We start from the raw sequence: 17783 nt of genomic DNA on the forward strand, positions 1-17783 counted from the left end.
AAAAATTTTTTTAAAAAAAAAAAAAAAAAAAAAAAAAAAAGAATGCAAATATTAAAACAGATATCCATTTTCTTTCTTTCTTTCTTTTTGATTTGGACAAAAGAGTATAGATTTCTCATATAATTTATAACATGAAAATTATAAAAGGAAATTTATGTTTTATAATTTTAATTTATATTATTATTTTAAATGTTGTTTATTAATTATACATTTTTTATTATAATAGCAATGACTAGAAACAATTACATTATTTATAATTTACATTATTATCATCATCATTATGTTTATAATTTATTTATATATTTATATTTATAAATAAATAAATATTATATAATAAAACTATTATTTATTAATTATACATTTTATTATACCAAATTAATTAGAAACTATAATTGAACAATAATTTATATCATTATTATTTTACATTAATTAGATAATATTAGCATGACTTATTAAATATATTATAACAAAAACTATTTGAAAATTACTATTTTATTATAAAAGATTAATGTAATTAATATAACTTTTTCAATATCAACAAGTACAGATACTTTTTATATCTTGCCAAGAAAATTGTTCAAATGCAATTAAATGGACAGTTTTGCCTAATTGTGCTATATAAACTGCTGTATATTTATTCTCAGCATCATATTGTTACCTTAGCAACATGCTAATGGAAACTAAAATGATTTCCTATGTAGGCAGCAGACATCACGACAGCCTACTAGGTTTTGTAACAGAAACATTATTTATAAGAACAGATAGACAGGAAAGGAAGACAGACAGACAGACAGACAGATATACAGAAGAAATCAATTTACCTTTTTTGTCTCCTACATGTACAATGGTGCTGCTGTAGCTGCACTGGCTGGTGATGGACAGCACGCTTTCAGGTTTACTGGGCAGCGCGAGTGGAGTCAGAGACGGACTCACTACACCAGAGCCTGGAGGCTTCTTAGACTCATCTAATGATGAGAGACCTGGTTGGTTCTTTAGATGGCCCGCCTCTGAACACAGAGAAAATGCAGAACAAACAGGTTTCAGAACTGATGTATTTAAATGGATTAACAATCAAGATGGCCTGACAAGCAAATACAACATTATATATTCATTTATATTAGATTTTCATGTAAATGTGTTTTTATGCTTTGCAAACTTTAACATTTGGTTTTGTGTGATGGACTGAACACAGCAAAACTGCAAATTCTGCCGATTTAAATATGCTACCAGAGCAATTTTATCTGGCTGGTTAACCAAAAGAAGTTTTGTTGAAATTGTTGTCGACGATACATTCAAAACCAGTTGAAAATTATGCTGTTGTTTTCCAGCAAAAGTGTGTTTATGAATTAACAACAGTCATGGAGTAACATTATTGCAGTACAAAATTCAGATATTATTGCAAAATTAAAAAATATAATATAGGTAATTAAAATGGATTAAATAAAAATAAAATCAATTAATATTTAAAATAAAAATGTAAATGTATTTATTCATTTCTTGGTGAAATATTCTTAATGGTAAGTCTGTTTTAAAAAAGTTTTATATGTATTGTTTTGTTAAAGTTTTTCTCTAGAGAAATTGAATGGGATTTTTTTTATTTGGAAAACCCCCTCAATGAAAAATAATCTTGGAAACTGGATTTTTTCCCAGTACCTTCAGACACTTGCATGGAGCTCTCAACACCTCTCTGCTTGTCTTCGTCTGAGTTTGAGGATGTTGTGTTTGAGGAGGATTGGCACTTTCTCTTCATTGTAATGGGCACGTTACAGCTCTCCAAATACCTGACGGAGAGAGAAAGACGTCAGTGGAAATGAGGTTTACAAATGACTAACCAGGCTGAATGTAACACAAAAGCCCATCTAATCTGCTTTGTTTTGTATTTATTACATTGTTTTCTACTATTATGTCCCTATAATCATTTGATTATTGTGGTTTAAGTGTACAACACACGTCAAAATCCTATTACTTTTGCTCTAATCTCTTTGAAATCTGTCATTGAAAATATTGCCAACGAAAATCTAAGTATGTTTGCAGTAAATATTTGCAAACAAAATATTAGCAAATAATTGTAAACTTTATGAGGGATTAAAAAAAAAAAAACAGTTAAATGCATTACAACTAAGCATGATGCAATTTTGTATCTTCCATTGATTTAGGCTTTAGGCTAAACATGTAGAACGATTATCCTGCTGAGAAAGCGTGCTAATGAGACTTCACATCCTGCGGAACCTAATGTTCTCTACAGACTCACGAAAACAAGTTAATTCTCCTTCATAGCACGCTTAATTCAGTTTCTCATACTCTCTTTGCGTCACAGGATCAATAAGTGCATTACATTTGGTGAGTCGAGACAGTCTCTGTCCATGCACCATCAGTTTTCACCATGATGTGACTTTAAGTCTTTGTACCTGATTACGCTGTCCAGGCAACTAATCTGCTGATAGGAGTAGACGGTCTGGTCTTTGAAGGCCAGCTCCTCTTGCACTGCAACATGCTGCTCCTCAGGAGACCCTCTCCAGTTCACGGGATCTTTGGCTCGAACCACTGGACTTTTCTGTAGAGACTCTGCAGAGGAAAAAAAAGGCCTTCAGAAGGGCTGCAAGATTAGTTAAATTAAAATCTAAATTGTCTAGTGGCCTAGTGTGATTATTACCGGCTAGAATTGAATTAAACAAATTTATATTCAAAATATATTATATATACAAAATAATAAATACAAAAATATACTGGGATTGTAACATGGGGGGAAAAAAAATCAGAGATCTATCTAATATGCCGATTTGATGACCAACATTTCTTCTTCTTATTGATTTATTATGTTGCGTAATACTTTTGTGATACTTTTTTTTACTTTTTAGGATTCTTTGATGAATAGAAAGTTCAAAAGAAAAGCATTTATTTGAAATATAAATCTTTTGTAACATTATAAACATCTTTACTGTCACTTTTGTATCAATTTAATGAATCATTGCAGTATAAAATTTCTTTAAAAAAATACACACAAATATCAAATTTGAAAATCTTAATAAGCCCAAACTTTTGAACAGTAGTGTATTTAAACAATTTAAATAAACAATATAGAAAATCTATATTATATTATATTATATTAAAATTATTAACATGCTGCATTTGCGAATGGATGTTGGATGTTTTTCACTCATTTTTGGATCAACTGAAAATTTGATTCTTTTACAGCAGAGGAAACAGTGTAAAGGGTTATTCAATGAGATTTGATGCATTTTTGCTCCTTTATAAGCAATAACCACAAATGTTTCAATATCACAGCTCAAATCACAACTGCAATATTTGTTAATATAATCCCTCTCCATATCATGGAGCCCTAGTCTTCAGACACAGATGTGAGTTACACACAGAAGCACAGACTCTGATGACAGATGAGAGTGCACAGATGGTGGAGGATATTGGTACATACTAGTAGGGCTCTTCTTGGACTGCTGCTCCAGGTTTTTCTGCATGTGAACTCCTTTGCATATCTCCTGAAAGCTCCTCTGAGAAAACACACACATACAAGGACAAATAAACTCACCACAGCCTCTTTAAGTTGTCAATGCATGAATAAAAAAAGAGACCATGAAGCATTTGACTTGCAAAAAAAACAAACAAACAAAAAACCCACTGAACTAGAATTCATCATGTGACTCACTGGTTTGGCTATGCTGCCATCCTCTTCCTCTTGTCGCAGGCGCGTTCCGTTGCCGTTGCTTTCACTAGACGATGCCACACTCAGCAGGTGATCATTACTGCCCAGACTCCCATAGCCGCTTGAACCGTTGTTGTGCACAGGCTACAACACACAAAAACACGTTTTTACCATTTCTCTCACCCTAAAGGATGAAATACACAACACCAAGAGATTTCAAAACACCAGGCATCACAAACTTGTCAATTTTGTAAATGGTTACTGAGAAAAAACTGGGCATCATACACTAAACTACAGTCTGTCTGTTACACAGTCTATTACATGAATCTCTGACATCATAATGCCCTTTTCATGTAAATTCAGTTCCATTAATCTGGTTCTTTCCCCTGTGAATGAGTTTCCGCACCTGCAGCAGGAGTCTGTGAATTTGCTCCGTGATCTCTTGGATGTCTGAGTCTATAGATTTTCCCTCAGCTGTGGCCGGAGCTGCAAACACATCTTCATTCACTGGACCCCTGGTAGAATGGACAAAATTACAGTTACACTACTATTCAAAAGATTGTTTCCCGAAAGAAGCCTCTCATGTGCACCAAGGCTGCATGTATTTGATACAGTAATATTTTGAAATATTATTACAATTTGAAATAATGTTCTATTTGAATGTAATTTATTCCTGTGATGCAAAGTTGAATTTTCAGCATCATTACTCCAGCCTTCAGTGTCACATGATCCTCCAGAAACCATATTAATATGCTTATTTGCTGCACAAGAAACATTTCTTATTATTATCAACAAAAGTTGGAAACAGTTGTGCTGCTTAATATTTTTGTGGAAGCTGTGATAAATTTTTTTAGGATTCTTTGATGAATAGAAAGTTCAACAGAACAGCACTTAAATATCTTCACTGTCATTTTTAATCAATTTAAATAGTTAATTTCTTGTAAAAAAAACTAAAAAAAACTTCAGCAATTACGTTTCTTAACAAATATCAAGCAGATATATTCTCTTATTCATCTTATGCACTCACATGCGAACTTTGTGTCTGCCGATGATGAAGGAAACTTTGCGGCTCCAGGGACTGACAAAGCTGGACCAGCTGGTGTCTATGGTGATGTACTCTCCATTACGAGCGCAGAAGCGAATTGAGTGATCAAACGGCTGGCCAGCATACTGGAGGACTGATGGGACGAAAAAAAAAAGATTTAGATAGAATATTTAAAACCTATTTTATTATTTTAAAAAATTATCCACCCCAATTTGTCCCAAAACAACTGACATATAGTTTTCTCTGATTAAGGTAGGAAAAAGTACCTTCCCACAAAAAAAGTTAAACACCACCTTCAATGAACTAAATAGACAAAACAGAATGAACAGCTTGACTCACTCTTCCTGTGGATGCCAAGCATGACTGGTCGATCGCTGGGATGCAGGTGCAGCAGGACAGGTGTGCCAATCAAATCCTGTGGCAGGTATCCTAGTAATGGAACAGCCCTACAGGAAAAACATCACATAACAATTCTGATTAGTCTGACAACGACTGTTTAATATGCATGATTATGAGAGATGGAAAAAAGCAGGTGTGGAGGTACAGCTGTTGCGTGAAACACCCAGTGCTTAAGTTACCAGCTAATCATAATCATGTTGGTCAACAGTGAAGTATTAGCCCTCTCACCTCTCGTCCACATCCTGAAACACACAGCTGGGAGTGTGTGTTGTTGTGAATATTCGTTTGTCTGTGGGGATCCTTGGAGCTGAGAAATAAACATAATAACGGTTTTGACAGAATATTTTACACGAAAAAGTACATTTCCGTATGTACAAGTGCTTAGGAAGCTACTTTAAAACTGTAACTTAAATCATTTTAGAACTGCATTTTAAATAATTTTAAGTAGTTAAAATACAAAAAGTTAAAAACTTTTTGAAAAGTATTTATCTATATGACAAGTTACAAACAAAACATAAGCGGCTATTTGGATAAAGCTGTACTTATTTGATTGTACACAACCATTAAAAACTTTTTTTGTTCGCTTGTTTTGAAAGAAACTAATACTCTTAATTCATTAAATTGATTAAAAGTAACAGAAAAGACATGTATGTTACAAAAGATTTCTATTTCAAATAAATGCGGTTCTGCATCACAGTTTCCACAAAAATAGGAATTAGTACAACTGTTGTCAACACTGTATAATAATAAGAAATGTTTCTTGATCAACAAATTTTCATATTAGAATGATTTCTGAAGGATCATGTGACACTGAGGACTGGAGTAATGATCAGCTTTGCATCATAGGAATCAATTTTAATATATATTCAAACAGAAAACAGTCATTTTACATTTTAATCACAATATTACTGCTTTTACTGTATTTTTGATCAAATAAATGCAGCCTTGGTGAGCTAAGTTTAAATGGTAGTGTATAAAATATTAACTTATTTAAATAACTGATTGGAAAACATATTTATTTTGCACCAAGAAAGATGCACTTCTTGAAACATTACTAAGTGACAACACAACATAATCAGTAAATACCTTATTTTTTTAATCGTCAAAAATGAATTGATTTGCTAAAATAATTTGTTTTTCCTGTTTTCCTCAATGCAACTATAATATTTAAAAAAACGACACCACTATCACTGGCAAAAATCCATTCAAAATGTAGAAGATTTTGTAAAAGAACTGACCTTCGTAGCCTGAGTGAACTCTCTCGGCCAGCAGGAGGCAGCAGAACTGATCTTCAGAGTGCTCCGTATCCTGAACCTTCATCAAATAAGGAGTCATTCTGAAGGGATAGTACTGAAGATCTCCCTCACACTCTTTACCACCGCTGGGGAACAGGACAGGAGAGATTTACACACACATTCAACAAAAATATCTGGTAATAAACATTGGCTCTGTCCAATGTAAGCAGCCTACTACAACCTAGTGAGATTTTCCATCCCTATCCATTCTAAAACAGTATGGTTTCTAAACAAATGCTTACGAAGGCACATTTCATGCCCACAAAACTAATTTCAAGCATTTAAATATAAACCTTTAGATGAAATGGTCTTTTAAGAAGCATAAATTCCGTTAACTTTGACATTCATTTTATAATGTGCAGATTATTTAGGATCTGGCCTGCACACACAAATTGCAAGTTTGATCACAAATGCACGCTCAGAAAACAAAACAAAACACAAAACAAAGTCTGCTGTTTGTTTAATTCAGATGTTTTATGTAGCATAGTTTCACAAAGCTAAAGCTTCTGTTCTTTTGCTTCAAATTTCAAAATTATACAGTCTAACTGAAAAAAAAAAAAACTGTTCATGTTGCATGTATGCTGCAGCTTTGTGTGGATTGTGATTAAAATGCAGTGGTTACCTCAAATTTTTAATGCAAAGAGCACAGGCAAAGCCTTCATTTTGAGACTTCAGAGAGATTTCTTTCATTTGTATTAATTATTTCATTTGGGATGGGTTTTAAAATTTCTAAATTAATACCCGATACCCTCCCAATTGGAATTAGAAAGTTACAGAAATCCTGTTCTACCACCCAAGTGTTCAGTCTGAGTTTTTATTAGCAACTGACTGTAATACGTTGCTCAACAGGTGTTTACTGAGTGCATGTTTTCCACAGTAATGTCAAATGTATTAGTAATCAAATTTTCCTATTTACAGGGAGAAAAGTTAACCAGAATGAATTTCCCCAGGCTGATTAAAAAAAAAAAAGGGAAAACTATGAATTAAATCATGGTGAACAGATGGTGTACAGGTTACTTCCAACCCTCCACACACACACACAAACACACACACACATACTTGTATTTGTGGTTTACGGGGACTCTCCATAGGCGTAATGGTTTTTATACTGTACAAACTGTATTTTCTATTGCCCTACACCAACCCTACCCCTAAACCTACCCCTTACAGGAAACTGCTGGCAATTTTTGAATTTCATAAAACACCATTTTCTAAGCCTTTTGTTTTACGGGGACACAGGAAGTGTCCTCATAAACCATGTAAATTTAAGGGGGTCTGAATACTTTCCGTACCCACTGTATACCTGTACACACAAACACACACACACTCACCTAACGCGACAGAAGAAGGATTTCTCTTGCATGCAGTCTGATGGTGACGACTCTTTAAGGAGGAAAAACAAGAGTGATGAGTTCAGGTTTATTTCAATAGCATCTTGTCTTTCAGAGGTGACTAAATCCACTGTCAACTCAAGCTAATACTGGTTGCTGCTTCATGGATTCAAGAACAACAAAGACGCCTCAATAATTAGCCCTGGTTTTGTTAATGAATAAGAAAGAGAAAAGACTTTCATATCTGTGGACATTTGTGCTTGTGTTCTGTCTATTGCAATTATATTTGAATACTTATTTCACCTTTTGACTAAAAGGTCCATAGCAAAATATGTGAAAGATTTTTAATGATTCTTGTATGTCTCTCTTTTAACTTATCTAGGCCTATAGATATTATGACTGATCGTGTGTGTGTGTATGTGTGTGTCGTACCTGCACCAGTGCACATGCTCCAGGACGGCAGTCTGTATGGTGTGGTGAAGCTATAAAACACGCTAACATCCTGCGGTGTAAGAAACTCCACAAACTTGGCATTCTTGAACACGTCCCGTTTGCAATTCAAAATGGAAGATGCCTGGTCTGAAATATAGACGATCTTCCCAGTGATAAGTGACACCGCCACTGCAAAGATATCCTGTAAAACAAAGATCCCAAGATCAATGATTATGCAATTATGCAAGTGTTTCTGAAAAATAACCTACTATAAATATTGTAACAGGTCTCAGCAAATAAACTGGAATAAATAAATGTACATTAATAAAATAAATAAATAGTAAAATAAATAAATAAATGAATTAAATAAAAAAGATTTAAAATAAGTAAATAAATAAAATGGCTAAATAAAAAAAACATATACTTACTGTGTTCTTGAGGGTGTATTCAGAGGTGATGCGGTCTATCTCCTCTATGGTATATGATGAAACGTCAAACCCTGATGGCTGACTATCATTATTCATAAGCAACTGGTAGTATTCTTCATTTGCTGAAATAAAAACATCAAAACAAACGCATTTTGCCAATTCAGTTAAGAAATCAGGTGTACATAGTACAGATTAAGTATGTGATATATGCCTAATAATAATAAAAAAAGAAAAACATGTACTGTATGAGCTCAGTTTCGACTGGTAACTTGTGTTGTATAGCCTCTTTGAAAACCAATCCTATATTAGATATATACTCATATTCCACTATAAATAAAGCAAAATATATATATTAAGTCCTTTACAATAATTGATTACCATTAATTGAGATGTGCATTGTAAAATCTAAAAATGGACAATCTAAAAATGTGCAGACATAAAATTGATCAGCTTATTAATCATGTGATGTGATGTTCACCAAGTAGTTCTATTTTTCTGAAATATTGCTTGCATTTGTTTCACGTTGCCAATGGAATTGTTTGGTCTTAAAGTTGTTTAAATATTTTATGCCCCTAGGCTTTATTTGCATTGCATGCAAGCAAAATTAAACTCAAAATATATTGACAATTTACCAGACAGCAGGACTATGCCCCTGTGATCAGGCAAGTGTTAGGCATGACTTATGTAACGATATACTGAACTTCGTAATGTACTGCTCACCTTCCACCTGTCTGACGCAGCGCAGGGCATATTTCAGAGTGTTGAGCGTCGTCGACTTGCTGCCCTTGTTTCGCTTTTCCGACGGCAAATGAAGCTTCAGCTCTTTCAAAGTTTTAATCAACTCTTTCTGCGTCTTTGCCTTGGCGGATTCTTCGCTACTGCAGGTGCCCAAAAAACACATGCACAAATATGTCAGCAATAAAACCCATTCTAAACACATTGTTCTTTTCTGTGCAATGCACAGTACGCATCAAGTTTGACTAAAATTGAGTAAGTTATTTTGTAAATATTTTGAAAATAAGTATTTGTACCAAATATAATGTGTGGCTAAAAAATGATTTTTGATGGGTCCAGGATGACATAATATAAAGCTTCATAAAATATATTCAAATATATAAATATAAAAAAAAAAAAATAAAACTAAATAATATAAAAATAATAGAATATTATAATACATTTATAGTATAATGTAATATAAAAATTAAATAAAAGATAAATAAAATATTTATACCTGCAGCCGCTGGTAGATGGGTTGTCCTGCTCTGAACTGGCACTCAAAAGGCTGAAGGCATTCATGCTGCTGGGTGGCGAAGGACTATGAGAGTTGCAGCTGTAAAAAGAGTGAACACACATGAAGAGATCATAAAACAAGCCATAAACTACAGACAATCCTTTATGAACAATAATCTCTGCAGATGTCATTTTATCAGGCATGTCTACCTACCCTTTATTGCTTTACTTTTGTGATTAAATGAAGTAAAGTGAATAAAGTGGCCCAAGCCAACGGAGAATCAAACAGAATATATCTGCATTAATCTCAAATTGTTTGACATCAGGTTTGCCTCGGAAACACAGCGTATCCACGCAACGAACATGACGACATTATCGACAAATGATTCATTCAGTGTACCAGCTGAAGCCAGTCAGGACAGGTTGTTGCAAGGGAATAAAGCCACAGGAAAATCAAGCAGTAGCTTCAGCTCAAAACCTCATTCTCACAGGAAATTTTCAATTATTGTGGACAATCGAACAGAAAATAGGTGCTCCTGTTCCACATGGAGGTCACTTGGACGTTGCCCTCCATCTCAGTTATATAATCTTTACCTGTCCACCATCCTTACTTTCCCTCAAAAACCCCATGCCATGTGCCATTCCCAGCCAGGCCACCATTAGCACAGCTAAGAATGGCTTGCATTGCAGGCTTCTAGTACAGTAGATAACTGAGACAGACCAAAGTGGATTGATTAAACCGCTCAACTTAGCGCGCTGATAATATAACAAGTCCAAAGTCCAGCTACAGGTGACATGTGAGGGACATAAATACACCAGGAGTGATTCTAAATAGCCCACTAAGTAGCTTTGAATAGAAACAGGCTTTACATGTTGCACTTCTTAGCTGTAGGTGAGCTAATTATATAAAGCATATCTGTGTTAGTTTTGCAGGGCAATGTGTCTCGATGCTATTGATACAGTCAGTCATTTCAGGAGGCTAATGAGATTGGAGAATTTGGAAGATTATTTATACAACTACACATGCAGAGAAGTGTGGCCTTACAACATGCTGCCTTCAAGACTTCAACACACTTGAACAGGTGTACTAGTACAGGAATGTAAGAATATCACGTAATCGATCATTATGGGTTTTTAAAAGGCTGATGACAATGGAGAACATGATGGCCAATACATCCCAATAAATGGCAATATTTTCTGTATCACGCATTGTGACTTCATATCAATTTGTATTCTTCTTTTAAATGTTTTCACATAATTCTGTTTTATTTTTACACAGGCTTCAATACAATACTTATTTAGGTTAGTTTGGGTTGCGTTTTCTTTTACCTAGCATAGTTTTGTTCATGATTTTTTAAAGATGATGTTTGACAAAATTAACATTTATTCTAAATTATAGATAAACTTCATTCAAAACTACGAAAACAGTAAATGTAGTCAAAGAAAATCTTTTGTTTATCGGTCAATAATCTATAATCTCAAAATGGCCAAATATTGGCCATTTAAATGGCTTAGCCAATATATATTTTAAAACGGATATATACACAAATAGAGGAAAAGATGGATGGACAGACAGACAGACAGACAGACGGACTGTAATAATTTACTCAATAAAATTATTTGAGATCTAAGCAACAAAATTGTCTCTCTCTTCTAAACTTGATTTCTTTGCTTTCGATTAATGCAATTCTCTAAAATATTCAATTTACTAGATTCAATTATTTAGGGTGAATGTGAACCAGTCAAGTGTTTGAAAATGATTTTTGCTAAACCTATAGTTGCAAGCATGCTTCACTTGGGATTAAATGAGGAGGGTAAAAATGAAATTAAGTGTTATTTTAGGTGTTTTTGAGCAAGGGGGAAACTTGATAGTCTAATGTTTAAAGTGCAAATATGTTGGAGTTATTGGAACCATTTAAATTACACTGGGTTACCATTGTGAAGAAGACTGGAGAATCTGCATAGGCCGTAGACTGGTACGCATGTTATTACTGCTTAGATCAAGGAGCATTTATTGCTTAGCATTTAACATACTAATATGTGCTATTGTTAACTAATTGCTTGTTAGCTACCTAGTGTAACCTCATAATTCAATCATGTGACAAAATATATGAATCTCAATAAATTAATTCTGTCATGGTGGAACCATAGAAAATCACTTTGAGAGTTAATTAGGTCAGACTTGATTTCATGGGGCTGAAATTCTGTAAACAATGTGTGTATATTAATTGATTCATGTGGCACCAATGTACATAATTGAATCATATTAAGTCAAATACACATTTTTTCTGGATGGATGGATGGATGGATGGACGGACGGATAGACCAGATCCTTTTAGCTTCACCCAAGCACTGGTTGCCACAAGAAAGGCATGAATCACTGAGCGATTAGTGTAGGGAACATATCTAATGACGCAAAGACGCTCCTAGACTGGTTCAGATCCCACTCAAAGGGAAAGAATATGAGAATGTGACCGGGAGGCACTGTGCTCCAGCACTGTGTTCTGAGTCTAACAATTTAAATTCGAGAACAATCAATATATTCTTCTTTTTTATAAAGTCAAAGACTGACTGCTAGCTAAATAAGAGAAAGAAAGACTGAGGGAAGGAAGAAACATTCAACTTTTCCAGAGCTCTCATTGGAGCGCACCCATCCTGTACACAAGAACAAACAGTACGTTGTCAATGGAAACCATGGTGCAAATGTCTGGGAAATACTTACACTGACGCACTGATGGAGCTGGGCACTACAGCTGTCCAGACTTTCCACTCAATTTCCTTTTCAGAATGGATATTACTATACTAGATGTCTGGAAAACCATGCTAATAATTTGCCAACACTTGAAAGGAAAAATGCTTTGAAAGATGTTCAGATGATTAGATCCATAAACAGACTTGAATGCCAGCTTTGGTAGTGCCAGACTTATAGAGTTTCTATAACTTTTATAGAATTAAAAGATAAAGAACAAAATTAAAGATAATTTTGTGTTTCACAGCACAACATCAGTAGCTAAATAGTTGCTCAATGCAAAATAAACTCCCTTAAATATTAGTTTTGAAATGCAGTCAGTTGCCAATACCGCTGTTGTACTTTCCGCTGCATTTAACACACTTATTATGTTTAAATGCATGCATCTCTGAAAATAAGTGCAGCAAGTCTGTAGATCCGGTTTAGGTCTTGCAACTGAAGAACACACAAAGAATTCATCAAATGTCACTGCATGTCTTTGTCGCAGAATAGTTTCCAGTTGCCTTACAATAACCTCAAAAATAAATGAGGTGAGAACAGAGGCTAGAAATGACGTCAGAGTTACTTAGGAGACAGAAAAACACGCTGATGTTGATTAAAAGGCATTCAAATGCTGTGGTTTACCATATGCTGACAACACAAAACTCCTCCAGAGCACTTCAATGGTTAAACAAATCCCACGAGTGTCTGCATGCAACCTCTTGGCATAGGGTTGCTACATGACTAAATCAATACTGCCAAACAAACAAACTGTCTCCACAGAGATTAATCTAGAAAAAGTGCAATCCAAATTATGCTTGTCACGTGCAACAAATAAATATTTAACAGTGTTATACATTGTTAAAAGTACAAATATTGCATGTTGTCTGTCAATTAGTTTGAAGTCATTATATAGTAGCTGCATGCAAATCATTAAAAAATAATGAACATAATGCTATATATAGTTAGGAATAGTAGTTAGCAATAGTAGGCATGTCAAAAAGCAAGACATGCTAACTTTGCAAAAGATATTTTATCTATCCACCATCAGTTCCAAAAAAACAAATGCAGTAGTCCTGAGAGGTCAAATGGTGTAGCAGAGTATCTTTTTGATATTATTTAAAATCTTCTTTAAACACATTGTTCTGTTACATATCCTTACAACATTTTAGCCAAATATTAATTATGTTAACTAGACGTGCTCACGACCTGTCTAGAGATGTGTTTATGCTGAAATATACTATTATACTAAATTGTTTGCATTTATGGAGTTGGTTTGTCCGTTTTGTGCTTCACGTTTTGTGCATTGTGGGATTTTTCAGGAAGCGAAAGTTCCAGTGCACTGGAAAGACTTCACAATTGACACAGCCTTTAAAATGACCGACTTCCTGATCAGTGCCATGATTAATAAGCTAATTAAGATGCACCCAGAGCCTTTGAGGCACCCAGAAATAAATAATATAATAATATAAATGTATTATTAACAACAAAACTTGTGTGTGTGCCACTTTGTGGTTGTCAAATGTTAGCAGAACCTGTCTACAGCTAATGCGATAAACTACCCACTAAAATTATAATCTGTCTAGTGTCTACATACTTATTGGGGCCACTGCAAGTCACAGACAAACAGACTATAACTAAATTACCTTTTGTTACTTCCCGATGACTCTATTAGTGCCGAGTCCTTGCTTCGGCTATTGGAACTCCCAGAAGACTCGTTGCCATGAGACTCATTTTCGTGGGAATCATTACCATGGGACTCAGTTCCACTCCCACTGGACCCGCTGCTCTTCATCTCCACATCCTCATGGAGGGAATGTGCCATCTTCCGGCTGTTGTGGGGTGAAGCAGGAGGGTCTTGGCTGCTGTCGCTACCTTCAGATACCAGGCCAAGTTCGGCCCCCTTCACGAAACTACTCATACGATGCAGCGTCGCCATTGAACTGCATCCGGCTGCTTCATTCTGCCCCTCCAGGGAGGAGAGCAGGTACGGTTTGGATCCTGAGTCCTCAGACATTGGAAATGGTTTGAAGAAGTGTTGCAAGGAGCCAGATCACTCTATCTTCATGGTGGGGCACACAGAGGGAATGTAGACGACACTTGGATTTCTACGGGAATAAACAGACAGAAAATGAGTCAATCGTCTGAAATTTTCCATCTCAAAAATCAGAAGCCCTTGTCTTTCGACAAGTGGAAGGTACACTTACGTACGACAGACAGGTACGTCAAAAGAAACCAGGGCAAGATGGGACAAAGCTAATCTGGATGCGATCACTGCACAGGAGATAAAATCACCTCTTCAGTTGCATGCTCTTCTTCTAACTTCGCTCTCCATTAAAAGTAGAACATCGAAAGTTGAAAAAGTCAAACTCACATCAAAGTGATGCATGCACAGCCCTGTCTGATCCACTACTGATCCACAATCTATAGACAGGCCAGCCTCTGTCTGGTCCCAGAGAGCCTAAACTGAGTGTTCAAAGGTGGGCATCTCTGGCATCCCCTCGTTGTGTCTGTACAGTGTCCTTTAGCCGAACAGATGTGGCATTTCGGCTTGTAAACACTGCCTCCTTCAAAGCACTAATCCCAGCAAGTGCACATAAAAGATGCTAGACAGCTGTCTGGACCAACAACAGGCCCTGACTGGTTTTCATCCCTTCATGTTGCCATTAAAATGGCAGGGGGAAAAAATAAACTCTTATCCCTTTGCTCTGAAGAAATAAATAGTCATCTGACTAGAGCCAAGTTTCCTGGTCAGGAACTGAGATGGGCCATATTAAGGAAGGACACCTGATTCGTGACTTACCACTCTTTTACCCAACAGGATTGAATAAGATTGACAGAGAGTTGAGTACGTTAATGGATTACCTGTCTGACCAAGACCTGTCTAGATTTACCATGCATGGCTTGTATATTGTGTTATTACATACATACGGTACTGCTAGAACACCGGTGTGAACTTGCATCAAATTAATTAACTAAAAATGAAATTGCATCATTAATTCAGAAAACAAAATATGTGGTCAGTTGATTAAAACTCTTTGGAAAATGGCTCAGAAAAAAAAAGAATTTGTTTCTGAAAAGGAATAGCATGTTTTTCTTTGCAAATTCCACTTTTATATTTTGTGATTTATGCAATGAAATTTATACAATTCTTAAAACTTGCATATCCAAAAACATTTGGGGGGAAAAAACACAAAATAAACAATTAATAGAATAAAATTATAATAGCTATGTTTTTTTTAACAAGTCTCTTCTGCTCACCAATGCTGCATTTATTTGATTGATCAAAAATTCAGACAAAAACAGTAATATTGTGAAATATTACTAGCCTACAATTTAAAATAATGTTTTTCTATTTTAATATACTTTAAAATATAATTTATTTCTGTGATGCAGAGATGGATTTTCTTCAGCCATTGCTGCAGTCTTCAGTGTCACATGATTCTTCACAAATCATTATAATATGCTGATTTATTATACTGTTTGAAACCATTGTGCTGCTTTTTTTTTTTTTTTGGAACCTGTGATATTTTTCAGGATTCTTCGATGAATAAAGAGTTAAAAAGACAGGCATTTATTCAAAATAGAAATCTCTTATAACAATAAATTACACTAATGTCCAAAATTTGGGGTCAGTACAAAAATATAAAACAGCACAACTGTTTCCAACATTGATAATAAATCAGCATATTAGAATAATTTCTGAAGGATCATGTGTGTCACATAAAAATATAATTTATTCCTGTGCTGGCAAATTTTGTACTGGTCTTCAGACACTGAAGACCAGCACAAAATTTGCCAGCACAGGAATAAATTATATTTTTAAATGTATTAAAATAGAAAACAGTACTTTTTAAATTGTACAAATATTTCACAATATTACTGTTTTTACTGTATTTTTGATCAAAGAAATGTAGCTTTGGTTAGCTTAAGAGACTTCTTATAACAACATTTGTTACATTATAACAAGTTTTGTTCTAAACGAAACCTAGCCCACATTATGAGATTGTGCCTCAAGTTTCCTGTACTCCAGACTTTTCCTTGGCCACATGCTCCTTTGAGAAGGACTTGTGTGGGTGGATCCAGGGAGCTGCAGAGGACCTAGACTGGGAGAGATAGAGCGGAACTACTGAGACCCCAAATCCAGGTCCTCCGGGTGACCACACCAGTGGAAATGGTGAGCCAACAACCATTTGCACCATATCACTATCAGCACAATCATCACATGTCTTAATTGTGTGTTTCTTGCTATATTACAGGGTATTATTTGTCTAAACTCTTATCCCTTTGCTCTGAAGAAATAAATAGTCATCTGACTAGAGCCAAGTTTCCTGGTCAGGAACTGAGATGGGCCATATTAAGGAAGGACACCTGATTCGTGACTTACCACTCTTTTACCCAACAGGATTGAATAAGATTGACAGAGAGTTGAGTACGTTAATGGATTACCTGTCTGACCAAGACCTGTCTAGATTTACCATGCATGGCTTGTATATTGTGTTATTACATACATACGGTACTGCTAGAACACCGGTGTGAACTTGCATCAAATTAATTAACTAAAAATGAAATTGCATCATTAATTCAGAAAACAAAATATGTGGTCAGTTGATTAAAACTCTTTGGAAAATGGCTCAGAAAAAAAAAGAATTTGTTTCTGAAAAGGAATAGCATGTTTTTCTTTGCAAATTCCACTTTTATATTTTGTGATTTATGCAATGAAATTTATACAATTCTTAAAACTTGCATATCCAAAAACATTTGGGGGGAAAAAACACAAAATAAACAATTAATAGAATAAAATTATAATAGCTATGTTTTTTTTAACAAGTCTCTTCTGCTCACCAATGCTGCATTTATTTGATTGATCAAAAATTCAGACAAAAACAGTAATATTGTGAAATATTACTAGCCTACAATTTAAAATAATGTTTTTCTATTTTAATATACTTTAAAATATAATTTATTTCTGTGATGCAGAGATGGATTTTCTTCAGCCATTGCTGCAGTCTTCAGTGTCACATGATTCTTCACAAATCATTATAATATGCTGATTTATTATACTGTTTGAAACCATTGTGCTGCTTTTTTTTTTTTTTTGGAACCTGTGATATTTTTCAGGATTCTTCGTTGATGCATACAAAGTTTAAAAGAACAGCATTTATTCAAAATGATGCTGAAAATTCAGCTTTGCATCACAGGAATAAATTGCATTTTAAAATATATTCAAATAT

At 34.7% G+C, this 17783-nt stretch overlaps 1 protein-coding gene across 3 annotated transcripts in view; it reads right to left on the reverse strand.

Annotated features, from left to right (window-relative positions):
* The window catches only part of per2 (period circadian clock 2), a 39062-nt gene that overhangs the window by 11858 nt on the left and 9421 nt on the right, over positions 1 to 17783 (reverse strand). For all 3 annotated transcript variants that reach the window (XM_016499507.1, XM_016499509.1, XM_016499506.1), the window contains exons 2-17: positions 14196 to 14657; positions 9823 to 9921; positions 9312 to 9469; positions 8592 to 8713; positions 8164 to 8365; positions 7732 to 7783; positions 6344 to 6486; positions 5334 to 5412; positions 5046 to 5152; positions 4689 to 4839; positions 4068 to 4176; positions 3665 to 3805; positions 3434 to 3509; positions 2409 to 2565; positions 1654 to 1781; positions 822 to 1007 (exon numbers count right to left, since the gene is read on the reverse strand). In XM_016499507.1, coding sequence (XP_016354993.1) covers positions 822 to 1007; positions 1654 to 1781; positions 2409 to 2565; positions 3434 to 3509; positions 3665 to 3805; positions 4068 to 4176; positions 4689 to 4839; positions 5046 to 5152; positions 5334 to 5412; positions 6344 to 6486; positions 7732 to 7783; positions 8164 to 8365; positions 8592 to 8713; positions 9312 to 9469; positions 9823 to 9921; positions 14196 to 14566 — 2281 coding nt within the window. In that variant the 5' untranslated portion in view covers positions 14567 to 14657. The remainder of the gene's footprint in view (positions 1 to 821; positions 1008 to 1653; positions 1782 to 2408; positions 2566 to 3433; positions 3510 to 3664; positions 3806 to 4067; positions 4177 to 4688; positions 4840 to 5045; positions 5153 to 5333; positions 5413 to 6343; positions 6487 to 7731; positions 7784 to 8163; positions 8366 to 8591; positions 8714 to 9311; positions 9470 to 9822; positions 9922 to 14195; positions 14658 to 17783) is intronic.

The sequence above is a fragment of the Sinocyclocheilus anshuiensis genome, unplaced genomic scaffold, assembly GCF_001515605.1.
Source record: "Sinocyclocheilus anshuiensis isolate Anshui unplaced genomic scaffold, SAMN03320099.WGS_v1.1 scaffold1910, whole genome shotgun sequence".
In the NCBI taxonomy this organism is placed as follows: Eukaryota; Metazoa; Chordata; class Actinopteri; order Cypriniformes; family Cyprinidae; genus Sinocyclocheilus; species Sinocyclocheilus anshuiensis.